Below are 18,393 nucleotides of genomic sequence, written 5' to 3'. Positions count from 1 at the left end.
TCGGGTCTCACTACCTGATCTGCAGCTCTGCCCGATCTGCAGTGCGCATGTGCGAGATGGTCCGCCATATTGGACAACTCCGGACGGCAACCCAAGTAGGACAACATTGACACAGTGGCTTTTGGCAAAGCTCAAAAGGAAAACTGGAGAGAGATGAGTTATTGTTATTACAACGTGACTTCACTATTATTTAACAACTCTTTTTATTGGGTTCTTTTATTTGGGGTTAAGTAGATTTTCAGAATAAGTGAGAAATGAATTTAACTTAAAAGAGTTGTTAAATAATAGTGAAGTCACGTTGTCATAACAATAACTCATCTCTCTTGTTTTATTTTTGAGCTTTGCCAAAAGCCACTGTGTCAATGTTGTCCTACTTGAGTTGCCGTCCGGAGTTGTCCAATATGGCGGACCATCTCGCACATGCGCACTGCAGATCGGGCAGAGCTGCAGATCAGGTAGTGACAGCGTTTTTGTCGAAGGAACCGGAAGGAGTTTACTTCCAGGTTTTAGGACGCGTCACTGTGCCACAGTGAGGCGTCCTAAAACCACTGCAGCTCAACTCAAGAGTTATTCATGTTTATCTCCAGCAGAGGGCGCTGTAGCATACTACATGTAACAGAGGAGGCGAGGAGGCTGTGTGTTTGTGTATGACAGTCACTGTTTTAGTATTGATAGAGTATGTGACATAGGAGGTTCATGTAAAGAGCTAGTGACTGCTGAGCAAATATTGACTTTAAATGAGAATGGCTTGGAGGCAAATAAGGACCCGAATGACACACACAGGGAAAAGGTGGACAACAGTTTGCAGTCTGGTATTTTTTTTAAACCACAGAATACAAATGCCAGCTTCAGAAGACAAGCAGTTTAAATAGGAGTGTGTGGGAGAGGGAATTTTGGAATTGTAGCCTTTGCATACTATTTACATGCAGACAAACGTATAAAACACACAAGGAACGGGAAAACCCCAAAAAGCTCAATCGGCCTCTTTAACTGGTGACACAGTGGAGCTGCAAATATTTGCACTTATGTTAAGCCCCTAATATGTATTTATGAAATCCTATAGGAACATAAGCAGTGTGGCCAGTACTATTACAACAGTAAAACCCTGGTGTTCAGGTCCAATATCCTTCTAATGTTATTCCTAATGAGTGTATCTGATAAGGAATCCAGTCTGTGGTGTGATGAGGGTTCACTTATGTCTAGTTTTGATGTCTATCAATGCACCTACTATGGCAAATAAATTCCTCTTATCTTTCTATCAAAAGAGAAATGTGTTTGCATATTAATGATATGGAGGTGTGTGGCACAGTGGGTTAGTGCGTTGGTGTTCGGATCAGGGGGTCACACGTTCAAACCCCACTGCAGTCAGCATGTCGTTGTGTCCCTGAGACACTTCACTCCAAATTGCTCCTGTAATATGTTTGTCTGATTGTCCAACATTCAGTCTTAAAGGGTAGTAGTTCAAAACTCTGGAGAACAACAGATTCTTGCCTCATACAAATAGTTTTGTTGTTGACATTTCACACAAATGAGTAACCAGAAATAACCTAGCGTGTATCAAATGTAAAATGCAGCTTTTTTTTCTTTTTTTAAAGTAGGTCAAAATAGTGATATGCTAAAAGTGGTGCTTGGAGCAAATGCTTCTAATCTGTCTGCAGTGGAGTGCTCAGAACACTTTAACATGTGAGTGTGACACCAGATGAATGAACAGCACAGAGTATGGAAAGGTTAGGGGAGCCGATGGTATGCATCACAACAAGTAAAACACAAATGGAAACATGACACGAAATGACAGAAAACATGGCCTTGTGTTGAGCCTAAATCTATATTCTCAAATACATGCATGCGTTTCATAACACAAGCAAATGTCTTAGTGTAAGAGTGGTTTGGATGTGTGCAATGTGTCCGGTGAAGGGAGCTTGCTCTACCTGTATTTGAGGGTTGGAATTGGGCTTGAGGTGCTGAGGGGAAGCCACCTGAGGACCCAGAGGTGCTCCCGAATGCATCAAAATTTGCAAAGTTTGCATTTGCGTTGGCACTCTGTGCAGCTGAGGTGGAGTCAGGATGAGGTTGAGACACACAGATGAACAAAAACAAAAAACACAATGAGAGGAAAACAATGGATGACAGAATGGATTTATACATGTGATGACAAATGGCATGGATGACAGACTGCAAATATAATGGACTAAGTGCTGATGTGAAAGATAATTCATAGAGTGGTGTCACATGACAATGAAATGCGGCTTAAGAGGCGGGAAAGATGTTTGGATGTTCACCACCTCTCATTTGATTCACTCTGCAGACCCTATAACTCTAAATGTGTGTGTGTAGCACTCAACACAGATGTACGGTTGTGTTTGCTTTGTGGAGATCCACTTTTGTCGCAGCATTACGGATGAGTCTGTATGGCTCTTTTATTGGGATGAGAGGACATTATCCTCCAACAGAAGCAAACACCAATATCTCTAGGTACAGGCATTAGTTACCATGGAGATGTGCCTGTCCATTCGATAATGTAGTTAGTGATTGTGAAATGTTCCAGTTTCTGCATCTCAAACATCTGCCAGAGACGATAAGAGGCGATGGATCAGTGTCTATTTAATCCCCTTAAGCATTTGAAATGTCTGAAACCAGAGCCCAGTCTGTTCTGATTGGTTAGCTGTCCGGCTCTGTTGTGATTGGTCAACCGTTTAGAAAGCTCCCGTTCCTTTTCATGCACAAAAACCACAGGAAAGGAAAAGTGCCAAAAAGCACAATGGGGCCTAATGTGACAGACACAACTTCCACATTTAAAAAAGGCACACCCAACCCTAAATTATTGCTCAACTCCAGCACCCTGTTACAGATGTATGCGAGTCAAACAGTCAGGCAGTGGTCTGTTCCTTACTTGTGTGGCTGTTGAAATGTGCAAAGTTAGCAAAACTGGAGCTGGCTCCGGCGTTCATGTTGGGCGGGGCAGCGAAGATGTCTCCCCCCAGTTCACTGAGGAGGTCGAACCTCTTGTCGTGGAACGGCTGCTGCTGCTGCTGGCTCTGTCCACGGCTCACCACTGGAGACTGGGGCAGACAAGACATGGAGTTAGAAAATATGTTTATGTTTGTCAGTGTGAATAAAGTTGTAATTGAACAACCTTCACTCGACTAAAGAAGAATCAGAATACCTTTATTAGTCCTACAGAGGGGAAATGCACATTGTTACAGCAGAGAAGAGCCAAAGACAGCTTAATGTTACTAAGAAGCATGCATACAAATAAAAATACAAAAATAAACTTTGAATATTAAAATTCATAATTACAAGTGTGTCTGTCACTATGTTTTGAATGTCTAAGTATTCATATAAATAGCAAGGAAAGATGAAATCAGTGTCAGTGGGTAGACTAAGACATTGGTAACAATACAACCCTTTAAGGAATTCAAATACTCAAGTTGTTTTAAGTACATTTAAATACTCAAGTTGTTTTAAGTACATGTAAATACTCAAGTTGTTTTAAGTACATTTAAATACTCAAGTTGTTTTAAGTACATTTAAATACTCAAGTTGTTTTAAGTACATTTAAATACTCAAGTTGTTTTAAGTACATTTAAATACTCAAGTTGTTTTAAGTACATTTAAATACTTAAGTTGTTTTAAGTACATTTAAATACTCAAGTTGTTTTAAGTACATTTAAATACTCAAGTTGTTTTAAGTACATTTATCAAATGTTACCAGCCCTTCATGGGTTTCTGACAGCAGTAACAAATCCATCTAATCGGAGATACAGGGTCCCGCGATTCACTAAAGTCAGACTGAAGCATCCTTTGTGCTCCAGTCAATCCTCACAGTAAATACAGAGCTGCATCCCAGATCAAATGCACGCTAAAGGCCCTTTGAGCATGTTGTCTCTCAGTGATTGTGTTGTTATGTTAAATGTTTGTTGTTGTTTGTTATGTATTGTGTCGTGATATTTGTCTATGTTGATGTTACACATGGAGCTGCTGTGATCCAAGTCAAATTTCAGTCTTGATCTGAGCATTAAAGTAATATCGTATGTACGCCCACATGAATCTCACCTGGTTAGGGGGGGTGTTCTTGTTGAGGTGCAGGGAGGGGGCAGACTCCCCCAGCAGGGATTTGAGGGGTCTGACCTCGGGGGTGCTGCTGGTGCTGCTGTTGTTGGAGGAGCCGGAGATGGAAGCGTGGACGGGGGCCGCGGGCTTCGCCTGCTCTGGAGGAACGTGCCTGGGAAAGGGTGGGAGGGATACTTTAAAAATGCATTCTGTCACAGTTACTAGTTAGCTGTAAAAACATGTAATCAGTCATCTGAGTATTTAAATATAAAATAAATGTAACCTGATTACTTTGTGTAACTTTTGGATTTTGTCAGTATCAAATGCAATATCATCAAGATTTATTTGACTTAATATTCTGATGTAAAACCACAGAACAATGTGACCTTAGAAAAGAGGAAACCAACATCTTTAGGACCACACATGTGTCATGAAGCAGCGGCCAACAATGAAACACATGAGCACATACTACAGTTTTAAAAAGCAGAAGTGAAATCTGATCTGAGAGAAAATATTCAGTGTTAGTTTAATACACAGTTAAGCTCAAACACTATTTTATGAACATATAGGCTCGCCTACTGAATTAAAAACAGAACAAAGGAACCAAAGAAAGTGAAAACCATGAAGCAGATTCAGGCAGTAGGCGTAGATTCACACTAAAAAGTATTATCCTACAGAACAGTACAGCTCACAGAGAAGAGATATCATCTGATCCTTTTACACAAAGGATATGTGTTTGCTTTTTTAACACCTGCTAGTAATCGCCAATTTGTAGACGTGTAACAGTAATCCGATTTAAACAATTGTTATGTATGCAACTAGTTTTGCATACTGATTATGTATTCCCGTTGCATGTCATCCGTTACTCACCAAGCTTGACTACACTACAGGAAGCTGGCTAATGCCTGACGGAATAACAAGATGTGACATGATCGAGGGTTTCCAAAAATAAGGCTGTGTACAGTCTTGTTAAGCATTTTGCAAATCCAAGTGTGAAAACAGGAAAGGCTCATTTGGTTGGAAATGTGATTTACAGCTAGCAGACAGGTCGGTGTTTCAGGGGAACGGTCTCTGTGAAAAGTCAAAAAAAGCCAAATGGTGTCACGTTGAGACATGCCCTGCTCTTTACTCTAACGTCAGAGAATGAACAGTCAGAGCCCACAGAAGCAGAACTGCCTTAACCAATGGGGGTAATAATCTTATGTATATTGGAACAGTCTAATTGCTGAAACCAACAGTCACTTAGGAAATATTTAATTTGATGAGTAATCCCTCATTTGCATTTAACAGGCACTTTGACTCCCTTTAGGCCATTCACAGTCACAACTGTACTAAACTTCTTAAATGTTGAAGCACAATCATAACACTGAACAACAAGATCTTACATATGAAGCATCTTGACTGTAGTGACCTACATTGGGCTATCTGGTGGATAGCTGGAGGCTAAATGCTACGAGCTGCCTGTGAGACAAAGAAGAGCTAAAGTGCCAGAGAATCGTTCATATCTCACACTGCCAGATTGTCAAACTCACTTACCATCTCTTTTTCTCGTATTTCTCTTGAAGAAACTCCTTGACCTTCTGCGGTTCTCTGAAGTCTGGTACTGAGGTGGTTCTGTCATCATAGAGGCTCAGCCAGATCCGTTTACAAACCTGGAAAACACACAGGGTAGCAGAAGAGATGAGACGGAGAAATAAATGTGTCAACATTCATATTTAAGCATTAAATCGTTAGTGAGAGAAGGAATTTAAAAGATATGCTACGGGTAAACAGAGATGATCCAGGTAATCATCCATAGACCAAGGCTGCAGTTAACATATATTTCCATTAATGATTAGTTCTGCTGACTACTAGACTAACCTATGAGTCGTGTGTTCGATAAAATGTCCAGCAAAGTTTTTCAACATAAAAACAAATGGTGTTTTTAAAATGTGGCTTTTTTTTCAGTCCGATACCCAAAAGATGTTAAGTTTAATTTGAACTAGACTAGAAATCCCGCCGCAGCTCAACATATCCATGTCCGTCCTCGTAGACATTTGTATGAGTTGTCATAAATAAGATAGGAATTCTTTAATTATGACAAAAAATGTGTTTTGTGAGGTCACAGTGAACTTTGAAAACCACCATTTTTCCAAGATGTTTTGCTCAATTTAAAGAAATTACCTCCCATAATGTTGCATAGTAATGTTTACCCAGGGTATCTGCAGGAATCCAAAGGAAATCCCTTTTAAGACCTTTTTTAAGACCCTTTCCATACATTTTAAAACCTCATCGCCACTTGGAGTTCTAACCGGTTACCTTGGCGACACACTTCACCTCACATTGACTATATACAGTATTGATTGTCCGTCCTCCTTATCTTCCAACCATTTGGACGTAGACTTGCATTTCCCCATAACGATGTTGCTTAGCAACCGGCGTAAACGGACCTTCGCGCGCTATCAAGCAGTGAGCGCGCGATGTCCTGTTCAGATGACGTCAAATCCAACGGGATGCCATAAATAAACTACACAGAATCACACTACACACCTACGCAATGATTACATTCAGGCAGACTGTAGAATACAACCTCTCTGGACAATTTATATACCGTAATTTTCGGACTATAAGGCGCACCTGAATATAAGCCGCAGCAGTGGCATACCACTCTCGGTTCCACTTTTACTTTTGCGCGCTACCTGTCTCACTCTTTTCCGGCCTCCAGCTTTTCCTGCTGGAACCCGCCGCTTAAAGGTGGGGGTCCGCGGACCGGCCATAGAGCCCATAGAGTTAAAGGTGTTGGCCGTTAGCTGTAAAAATCCATAGATTAGCCGCACCGTTATATAAGCCGCAGCGTCGAAAAATAGGGAAAAAGGCGCGGCTTATATTCCGAAAATTATGGTACTTATTGAAAACAAGCTACAAAATGTAATACCTTGGAAAATGCCCTTTAATACTTTTTAATAACCTTCCTTTTCGCTAGACTTTTGGAATAGTGTTATGTGGCTCTGCTCGTTTCTCTTTTAGAGCCAGGGCTAAGTATGGACAACACATGTTTTACAGACGGGCAACAGTCCATGAAGAAATATCTTACTGAACTTGACAACGGCTGCATTTGATTAGAATCGCTGACTCCACCGTTAGCGCAGGTTGATTTGAGAAGAGCATTCATTTATATTTCCAAATTTGACTGTGCAAATCAGATAAGGTGGTCCATTACAGTTTGTTTCAGGAGTGTTTATGTAGTACCGGCACGAACAAACTTCTTGGCCTCATTTTTGGAAACACAGGCTCGACACAGCTCTGATATGCAAAATCTATCCAAGTCTAACCTTTCTCTGGCCTTTGGGTTTTTGAAAGCATTCCTAAAGTATTTGCCTAATCCCCTAAAGACAGATTTATAAGCTTCATGCGTGTGTGCCTTCGGTATAGGCTGCTGCATTGTAAATGAAGCTATGGTGCTACAAGGAAGTGTGACTCTGATGTTGTATATAAGCTTCTGCTGCTGCTGTTATTTCTTTAGCTGGATTTGCTGAACAGGCCAGCTTAGATTTTTTAATTAGTAAAATGTGCAAATGCGGAAAAATACAAAAGCCATGTGTCAAGCGCGCCCTGAGGAGGCAAAAGGCGACTTGAGGGCGGTAATATTTATATAGCCAACATAAAGGACGTATGCATCAGCTCCAACCTTGAGTCTCCTGCCATGCCTCTGCCGCAGCTTTTAATAGTTTGTTCTCCCCAGGTGGCGTCGCTCTAATTTTATACCCCATTTACCAGAAGTGACCCGTGAATGAGAATGCACTGGGGCTTCTCTGTGGAGAACACATTTGTGTTTGCTACTCTACTAAGTATGAATTCATTTTATGCATTTAATGTTTGGGTAATTAACTCAAGTAGGTCATTGGAATTCAATGCCCCTTTTAATAGCAAGGGGGAAATTAAAAACTGAAATATGTGAGCAAGCAATGGACTACTTTTAATCCAACAGACACAGAGCAACTAATAATCCTTGTGAGTTTCTCGGTCTGATGAAAGTGTGAAAAACGAAATTCACCGACCATCCAGTTCTCCAGACCTTCTGTAATCCAAGAGAAAGTATCTGGGTCTTGTTTGGCTTTCTTCCCCAGCTTGTTGATAACTTTCTTTACTTCAATTCTACTTTTCTTTCAATCTCTAAATCGTCATCCCATTTCTTCTTTCACTTGGATTAGGACTTTTATTTTTGTGGTTCTTTTCTGATTCCTTTTAAACCGTCTTTGAGCACTGGGAAAAGCGCTATATAAAAAATTATGTATTTCAGTCGGTATTATTATTATTTGTATTCTTGTTTGAGTTGGACAGGTAGTATATAGGGATGCACGATATATCGTGTCGTGACGATAATCGCGATATGTGCATGCGTGATATTCACATATATCTAATTATTGCGACGTGCGATACTAAGTAGGCAAATTAACTCAAACACGTCATGTTACAATTATTTTGCTGCTTGCTACAAAAGGAAAACTCGCGCGGCTCTCATGTCAGGGGTACTTGAGTGAGTGACATGCAAGCTCTGCATGCACAGCAAATCACAATCAAATCTCTAAAGCAAACGGACCCGGTGATTAAAAGGTAAAAACACTGAATAAAGTAGTGGCATGTGTTTCTCAGTTCGTCGTTGCTAACTGAGCTAGCTCTTAAGACCCAGACGTCCGTGACTAAAATCCTTAATCCGGTTAAATATCGTAAAAAAACTAAACAATTTTATAGCATTAAAGTTCAAGAAAGGATGGTTTGCGGACAAAAAAAACAAAACTGTCTTTTCTTTAATTCCTGTATTATATATATCGCAGGGGGGGGAAATATTGCAATATCAGTTTTTTCCAGTATCATGCAGCCCTAGTAGTATACAATGAACATGAACTGAAACCGGTGTCTGATGCTGGCGAACACAAGGCTGATGAGGACTGTGAAGCTCAACCAAGCAGCTTTTAAATCAAACCCAGAAAACTAAATGTCTGAATTAGAGCTGCAGGGTTTTATCACAACTCGCTGTGGAAACTAGACTAAAGGTTACTTTATAAAACATTGATTAAACAGCTTTAGATAGTAGGGGTGTAACGATACCAAAAACTCACGGTACGATAATATCACGATAAGATTTTTTATTTTTTATTTCTTTATTAAATAATAAATCTGATTTGTACAGTATTTTAGTAGGATAGTAGTATTTTAAAGTGTCAACAATATAATAATCAGACCCTGCAATAAAATAAATCAAGTTTCACTTTAGTTTTTCAAGTAACTCGACTCTAACTCACTCACTCAGCATCATCAAGGTTATCTTTTAGGAATATGAGCATGTCCACATTTCCAGGTAGAAGCTGGGATGTTTGGGTGTTTACAATACCCCCTGCTGTGGGAAAAACTCTCTTGCTTGGTACTGATGTTGCTGGGACAGAGATATGCTTTGGGCAGTGGGTAAAACTGAGCATTGTCTCTCCACCACTTCAAAAACAATACAGTTTTTGCCAAGAAGGTGAGGCTTATTGACAGGGCGAGATATAAACATAAACACTTGTCAATGTCTCTAGGTATGTACATGTAGTCCTGTAAATACCATGTCCTTTTGTGTTATCTGTTGTTTTATGTTCACGTTGTAACCATGTTGGACAGGTCTCCCTTGATAAAGAGATCAATGATCTCAAATGGGACCGTTTGGTTAAATAAAGGTTTTTAAAAAATAAAAAAAATTAAATTAAACTTTTTATTTTTTTATATAAATACGATGGTATTGAGAGATCTATTTATCACGATATTCGATATATATCGTTACATCCCTATTAGATAGACAAGACACTAGCATGATTGTGATGATTTGCATACCCTCAAAAGCAGCAGGAGAGCTGACCTCAATCATAACAACTTTAACAGGCAGTTCAGTCACCATCACGCTTTACCTCATTGCCGTGTTTCTGTAAGTACTCGATTTCCTGTTGTGTAAAAGTTGTCATGGAGATGGACTTGACTCTGTGGGGTGGATTCAGTCCTCGTCTGTAGGTGGAGAAAATTGAAAAAGGGTTAATTTAATTTAAAGACATCATACTGTAGTCACAATGCAGATCCCACCTCTTAGGGTTAGGATGTTTAAAAGGCAACAAGCTGCCTGGTTGGAAAACATCGTATGGAAAGATTCTGACGTGAATTATTCAATTCATGACAACTGGAACCTTTGATAAAACACACCCCTCGTAAAGCTTACAGTCACACATTATTAGGCTTTGACACTTTGAGACTTTGTCCATATTTTATATATATATATATTATACAGTCTTGTCAGAATAATAAAAAGCCTACTTTCTATATCCTGAAGGAAAGTGGGTTTTGTGACATTCTCTCCATTTAAGAATGAAATAATACAAATATATATAAATAAATAAGAATGTGCGCAAAAAATAACTTAATCAAATAAATTGTATATTTATTATTATTTTTAAGATATTTATTTAGACATGGAAAATGAAAGTAAAATGTCCAATCAAATCTAATTGAAAAGTATGTATATAAATGTAAGCAGTTGAAGACCAACTGTTCACCTAGTGTTACCATGTATATATGTTTGGTGACATTTTCTACTTTTTGGATGCACACAAATTAATAATTGTATTAAAATAGGAAGGCAAATTAAAATGTTCATAAAATATACAATTAAATTAAAGATTTAAAGTAAAACTGTGCACTTTGTACTCCTATATACAGTATAAGTATACAACAATATGTATACCTATGCTACTATACCATGTTAAGGCCAACATGTACAAAACTAAAGATTTAGACGTTTCACATAAAAGCAAGCCCACCCAAAAATGACCCCCCGTGTAATAACGGATGCTTTATGTTTAGATTTGTCTGAGTTATTGTAGGGTGAGTTATTGCTAAGTGCTCTTTCCTAGATTTAATTATTTTCTTTTGTGCTTGCCTAGCTTGAACCCTCCAAGGTTGTGTGGTGGCGGAGTAATAAAGAAATAATTTAAGAAATGGTTAAATTCACTTCACTACTCACGATCACTTTTTGTTGCTGAGCTCCTGAAAAACTCCTGAGCCGGAGAGCGTGTTGTATTTCAAGGACAACCACCAACTGTGAGTGTCATCAGCTACGTTTTAAACAGCTTTCCTAATAGGCTGAACTTCAATTTGCCGTTCCCTTTTTATGAGGTGAAATCTTACGGCACCTTTGGCCTATCCTCAAGGCAGCCCAGAGAACCGTGTCACCCACTTTGAGAACTACTTTTCTAGGAAACGGGATCCACAGTGTCACGATTACAAACACAATGTAATACACATCAAAGGAGTCCGATCCTAAAGGCAGTGAAATACGAGAAGAGATGCTAAATTATTCACCGCTGTGTTAGCCCTACAGCACATGTTCTCATCTCTACTCATTCTTTACACATCCAGCAAACAGCTGACTGGTACACAGAGTGTTACAAACCATTGATGCGTCAATTCACATTGAAAAATACAGGACAGAAAACAGGTGTATACGAGCATCCGTGCTTTTATAGGAAAGCGTTCCATATGTCCCTTTCTAATAATGTAGTAGATCAATGGGAACGTATGGCTATTTCTAAGGGGAAGACCTAATTAACTTGTTATGCCGCAAGGACTACATAGACATAATGGAAAACACTTCAATGTGACGCTTTCTTACGATATACAAATACTTAGAATCCTGAGGAAAAAAGAGTCAGAACGTTTTCCCCAGAATTCAGAAATGTTCTCTGAGTTCTGACTTTAATATCAGACCAAAAAAAACATCTTCCAGTCAGATCTCAAAATGGTTCAGATAAGGCCCTTATCTTTTAAAAACAGAGGTACAACGAGCGGATACAGATTTGCTGCAGATATGACGTCAAATGTTGCTATCAGAAACAATGCCCGACGTGTTTTGGAATTAATGTTTACATTAGCAAGCCTCGCTAACACTCAGAGCTAACCTGTACTGTAGAACAGGGGTTCCCAACGTTTATTGTGCCAAGGACCGCCAGATACATAAAAATAATATCGCGGTCTGGTTGTCAATTTTAACTGATTTTAATATTTACTCACCAGCAGGTAGCAACAGAGACTAATTGTATGTAACAGCCGGAACAAATACTAGAACAATATGCATCCAAAACATATTAATAACGTTAAAAAAATAAAAAAAAGAACCGGTGTTTTTCGGAAAAACAGAAAACCAACGTTATTCCGTTTTTAAACCAAAATGGGAAAACCGATAGATCAACGTTTTGGTTTTGTTTGTATGATTTACGGATAATCCAGTGAATGCTGGGAAAACGAGGAGAAGGCGCATTATGAAGGAGATGTCCGATCGCCAGGGTGTGTGTGTGTGTGTGTGTGTGTGTGTGTGTGTGTGTGTGTGTGTGTGTGTGTGTGTGTGTGTGTGTGTGTGTGTGTGTGTGTGTGTGTGTGTGTGTGTGTGTGTGTGTGTGTGAGACACTGGCATTTGTTTTCAGAAGATATTATGATAGTGTCGTTCGTTCCGGTGCACACACACATCATGCGCCTTGGTGACCGAACATCTCCTTCATAAAACGAGTAATAATCGGGCAGTTTAGTTTGTGTCGAGCTGTGTGTGTGTGTGTGTGTGTGTGTGTGTGTGTGTGTGTGTGTGGTTAACACGTAGCAGCCTGCAGTCACTCTTAAGCTGTCCTGAAGAAGGTAAACACAGTGAAGGCGGTGCGTAAAAAGGCACAGCTCTCGGCTGGTGCTGCACTTCTCAGAGGCGGAGTTACATGTCCCGCTGCCTCCTGATGCTGCAGCCATTTCATGAAGTGAAGGAGGTTTTCTTTCCATGAAACAGCTGTGGGCAGCAGATACTGTGAGAGTCCCGGACATGAATTCATAGATCAAGGCAGACTGGTTTACAGACTCTCCTGTTTTGCCAATCCGGTGCTTCAACAAATAGCTCTACACCCCTGGCCGACATGTCCTTAAAATGAAGTCCGAGCTTCGTGCGCACGAGAGGCTGAGGCCTTAGCCTGACCCGCCGAGTCCTTCGGAACATCATAAAAGCCATTTTCAACTGTTTTCTGGTGAAAGTTTAACTAGGCTACTTGATGAAATAATATGACTGGTATAGGTGCGAAAATTATTATAATTATGCAAATATTACGATAAACTCAGCTATTTTGCAGCCCGGCAGTAACACCTCCTGAACCCCTGCTGTAGAGCACTTGTGTTTAAAAAGCAGGAAATAAAATAATGGAACTCACCTTGTGATAAACCAGCAATAGAAAAAGCATCAGGCATTAGCTCCGCCTCCACTTTTTTTTTTTTTTCAAGCTAAGGACCCAAAATCCGCCTTTCTCTAACAGGGCTGCAAAACAGGGGTATGAGCACTATGAGGCATGGCTACAATGGGTGAACTGTTTGGTATTTTAAGCAAAACACTTCACAGACATGTTTTGTATAGGCATGGCCCTACAATATATTTTTCAATTATAGCATGATAGGTCCATTTTAAGTTTTCAATGTCGTAGAAGCAAGATGTATCAAACGCAAAAAGTCATATAGAATTAAACGTATCTGAAGATATCTAAAGACAGAGTATCTGAGTATTTGAGTTAAAATGTGTGTTTCAGCACGAGGTGATCGTCTAGTGTAGTGCCATGAAGGTGAATATAGGTCAGATGCAAGGAGAAACCTCCATACCCCCAAGGTCTAGATTTGATGACAGCATCTCTACCCAGTTTTCCTATAAAGGATTGATTTGATGATAATATAATGTTTTTTAATTAACAGTGGCAATGATATAGAACTAGGAGTGCACTCAAACAACGGAAATGTTGCATTGCAGTGTCGATAAAGGACTTTTTGGGTATCCGCCGTATATTTTTGGGACCACTTTAAAATTGAATAGTTTTTTTTTTTGGTAATCCTGCATAGAAAACAAATAAAAACCAGCCGAGATGAGTTTACTACATCATTTCTGTGAACCTTGTTTCATTTAAAAATCTCTCAACTTTTAAAAGTCTTATCTACAAGCAGACGTTGCAAAAAGGGACTCATCTTAGTATCAGGGCCGTCTCTTATCCAGCGGATAACGTGTACAATAAAACTGTCAGAGACACTATGTCACGGTCCAACAGTCCCACACACTCCCCGTCTCGGCTGCCAAAAAAAGCCATTTAATTGCGACAGTTTCCGTGATGGAAGACTTAGCGAGATGTAAATATCAACAGTGATTATTAATTAGATAAAATAAAGAATGTTTATAATGGTGACTAACATCGCAACGCTGTACAAGGCCAGGCAAGTGTATTTATATTGCACCTTTCAACACAAGGCAATTCAAAGTGCTTCACAAAAATGAAAGACATTAAGGAAATGGCATTTAAAAAGTCACAAAAAGTACTTAATTGGCGACATCCGGCACACGTGACACGTCCCAACCTATCGTCTCCGGCTCACTTGACACGTCCCAACCTATCGTCTCTGTATACAGTCGCAGCTGTGTGTCTGTGTATTCAGCAGGATGTAGGCTGGAGGCTTAGAGTAAAGTATATATATATCTATATAAAATCAGGGGTGCACACAACTTTCTCAGTGAGGTACTCAGATGAGTACCTGGAGTCAGTGTTTGGTACTCCAACTTCTGGCTCCCCTCAAAGTTCCCATGAAGCCCTCTGTATCGCAAATGTACACGGGGCCCTCTGTATCGCGAATGTCAACGGGGGGTGGGGGGGGTGAACGTTGTGATCAGCTGTTTTAGCGCAGTGCTGCTGTACAGACCAACGTTCACAGCAGCCCTGTCTGTGCACAAGGGAACCGACTCTGTCGTCCGGTGATCTAACCCCCTTCTTGAAAAGCTATGTCGGTACGCAAATGCACTTTGTGACACAAGTGACGGTACGCATTTCAGATTGTTGCCGCGTATGCGTAACACTTATGTGCACCCCTGTATATAATACATATAATGGTACTGTTCTAGCGGTAAACACTTAAGAAAGAACATGTCAGGCTATGTGCTGTATCAGAAACAATGCGCGGCATGTTTTTGGAGTAATATGCCGTGTGTTTACATTAGCAAGCATGCTAACACTCAGAGCTAGCCATGGAGCTAACGCTGTAGGCTACTGGAAAGAATATGTGAAACGTAATGTCCTTGTGGTAAACCCTGCGAGAGAGAAAGGTTTGAGCTCCATACTGTTTCAGAAATAAAGCTTGAAGTGGTTAGGAGCATAACATGGCATTTAATCACCGCAGCGTTTAGCTGAGATCTCCCGGTAGAAATCTCTATAGCAGGGGAAAGCGGCGTGACACAAAAAGGGGCGTGGCTAGTAGCAGACGTTACATTTGTTTGCAACAGGGCTAAAAAGAGGGGTATGAGCAGAATGAGGCATGGCTACAATGGGTGATCTGTTTGGTATTTTAAGCAAAAAACTTCACAGACATGTTTTGTATAGGTATGGCCCTACAATATATTTTTTAAATGTAGCATGATAGGTCCACTTTAAAATACAAGAATAAGAGTTATAGCGCAGCGTAAAGACATGAATAGTTCCATTAAATGCAGCGGCAAAAAGAAAAGTCTTCAGCCTGGATTTAAAAGTAGAAATCAACGATGTCTGTAACGATTGAATTGAACCTCTGCTCAGACCTTGTTGCCAAGTTCATCTATTTTCAGATCATGTCTACTCGGGAGCAAAGTGTCTATCAGAAAATAGCCTCACATATTGCACGGTAAAATAATTATGGCCTCATCGCTACTGTATTTTAGACCACAGAGTCATTTGCATAATGTAACAGCTCCAGGGTGAGAGAAACTGGCAAGAGATGAGAGACTATGCATCATCCTTCACGTTGCTGCTTTAACTACTGTATCTACACAAAGACTTGTTTTACACCATCTTCCACAACTTAAGGTCATCTATTGTGCAAAATCCTCTTCTTCATGTCTCTTCTACATCAACATGTGTCCCCTCTTCTCCATGTCTCTTCTACATCAACATGTGTCCCCTCTTCTTCATGTCTCTTCTACATCAACATGTGTCCCCTCTTCTTCATGTCTCTTCTACATCAACATGTGTCCCCTCTTCTCCATGTCTCTTCTACATCAACATGTGTCCCCTCTTCTTCATGTCTCTTCTACATCAACATGTGTCCCCTCTTCTTCATGTCTCTTCTACATCAACATGTGTCCCCTCTTCTCCATGTCTCTTCTACATCAACATGTGTCCCCTCTTCTTCATGTCTCTTCTACATCAACATGTGTCCCCTCTTCTTCATGTCTCTTCTACATCAACATGTGTCCCCTCTTCTTCATGTCTCTTCTACATCAACATGTGTCCCCTCTTCTCCATGTCTCTTCTACATCAACATGTGTCCCCTCTTCTTCATGTCTCTTCTACATCAACATGTGTCCCCTCTCCTTCATGTCTCTTCTACATCAACATGTGTCCCCTCTGTGGAAAGAGACTCTGAAAGTTTCAGGAACAAAGATTCTCTCTTTTTGTCCTGATCCATTTCTATAAAAACCTGTCTGAAAATGAGCTGATCAGATTTTGGCCACTTTGTGATGTCATAACGATTTTTCGGCTTGTGTAACCATTAGCCAATCTGCAACCAAGGTAACCCCCCCCCCCCCCGCCCCCTTATCAACTGAATCTCCCCCTAGAGCACCATTGTGTTCTTTATAACCAAATGTCTCTCAGAGGGGCGTGGGGAGGGGCTCCTTATTTTCCTCTAAAGTAACAGACAGAGAATCAGCACTTTGGAAACAGAGGGGATTATGGGTAATGCTGCAATGATCTGTTTGGTGTTGGAGCCAAACACTTCAGAGACATGTTTTGTATGTATCTGAGACATTTATTGATTTGATGAAAGACAGTATAATAGGGGACCTTTAAAGAGGACATATTATGCTCCTGTTCAGGTGTGGGAGAGAAACTTTTAACACAGTATGCCAATTTTTTGGTTACATGGGTCACCATCAAATCCGCATTAATGCAAAAATAAACCGCCACCAACAGTCCTTCAGACACTGCACATTTGACTGACTGTCCTTTAGTATATGTATTTGTTATTCTAACCTTTTATGCTCTTAACCTTTTCATATTACCATATTTTATTCAATATGCTCCTTAAATAACTTTTTGGTTTTATTAATTTCTCCTCATAGCATTGTGGAGCACCTTGAGATGACGTTGTTTTTAAAGTGTGCTATATAAATGAAATGTAATATTATAAAAAAATCAAATGGGAAGCAAGAAAACGAAACTCTCAGTTTCAAATGTTCAAGTCGAGGAATATATTCCAGGACGTTAAGTGTCGGTGGCGTCTCCCTTCTTCTGTCACGTCACCGTCGGAGCCCTGCTCACTTAGTAATACTTAGTTCAAGAGGGGTGACTTCCTGCTGTGGGCAACTCTCCAGAAAGAGACACATTGTGAGCGGTGTTCCTCCTGGGAAGGCCTCCACCTTGATGAGGAATGTGTTTACATAGCAGATTCCAACTCCACCCATTAAACAACCACAACTATTGGGGGGGGGGGGGAGGGGTGGTATGTGGTAAGCAGTAGTCGTGCCCCTGCTATCACCCCTTGACGTTTACAAGATTACTGCAACAAAACCGGCATAGGAAAAAAGCAGCGGCAAACCACTTCCTTAAATAAAAAATCCCTCACCAGTCAAACGTCCTGTTTAAGACATAAGAGCAACATTTTACAGTAAATACAACATGTTAAGGCTTCATGAGGTGATTATCTGTCGTTGAGATTGTTTCTTTTGACACTATTATTATTATTCAAAAAAGGGGCTGCTATTCAAGACAGTAACCAAAACAACACATCAAGTCTGAGCTTGAATACTTCCCTCACATTGCCGTTGCAACTCTAGAGTTCAAAGTAAAGAGAAAGGCAGAAGACGGTGAACTCTCTGCCACTTCCTGCGGCACATGCAAACAGCACAAGCTGCTGATGTAGCAGCGCAGTGGGGCCAAACCATTTCCTGAGCCGACAATCACACCAGGCATCCTGCAAACATCAGTCACACAGCAAACACTCATCTGCTGAGAACATTTCACCACAACATGTTTTTGTCTTTATAAAAAAGGTGTGAAAGACAACAGGGGATTGTGATCTCAAGCTATTAAAGAAGTCCATTAACTCTCTTTACAGACTGTAATACCATAGGGTGAGTGGGTGGGGAAATTCACAGTGGAGTCCTGTGTATCAGCAAACACACAGCAAATCTGATTATTTTCCACGCTACAGAAAATAACCTTCATGTTGGAGTGCAGACAGCTAAAACTGTTTGTACAGATTAAGGTCACGGCACAAGTCAAACAGGGGCTTTATCTTATGCAAAGTCTCAAAAAC

The 18,393-nt window shown here is 40.3% G+C and overlaps 1 protein-coding gene across 4 annotated transcripts in view; it reads right to left on the bottom strand.

Annotated features, from left to right (window-relative positions):
* Window positions 1-18,393, bottom strand: part of agfg1a (ArfGAP with FG repeats 1a) — a 33,512-nt gene that overhangs the window by 11,329 nt on the left and 3,790 nt on the right. For 3 of the 4 annotated variants that reach the window (XM_079677889.1, XM_079677890.1, XM_079677891.1), the window contains exons 2-6: window positions 9,972-10,065; window positions 5,587-5,702; window positions 4,054-4,222; window positions 2,891-3,059; window positions 1,929-2,048 (exon numbers count right to left, since the gene is read on the bottom strand). In XM_079677889.1, the coding sequence (XP_079534015.1) occupies window positions 1,929-2,048; window positions 2,891-3,059; window positions 4,054-4,222; window positions 5,587-5,702; window positions 9,972-10,065 (668 nt within the window). The remainder of the gene's footprint in view (window positions 1-1,928; window positions 2,049-2,890; window positions 3,060-4,053; window positions 4,223-5,586; window positions 5,703-9,971; window positions 10,066-18,393) is intronic. The other variant, XM_079677892.1, reaches the window with a different exon arrangement.

The sequence above is a fragment of the Notothenia rossii genome (genome assembly GCF_949606895.1).
Source record: "Notothenia rossii genome assembly, chromosome: 4".
NCBI lineage: Eukaryota > Metazoa > Chordata > Actinopteri > Perciformes > Nototheniidae > Notothenia > Notothenia rossii.
The sequence above is the reverse complement of the archived record's forward strand: the minus strand, read 5'-3'. Positions and strand labels throughout refer to the sequence as shown.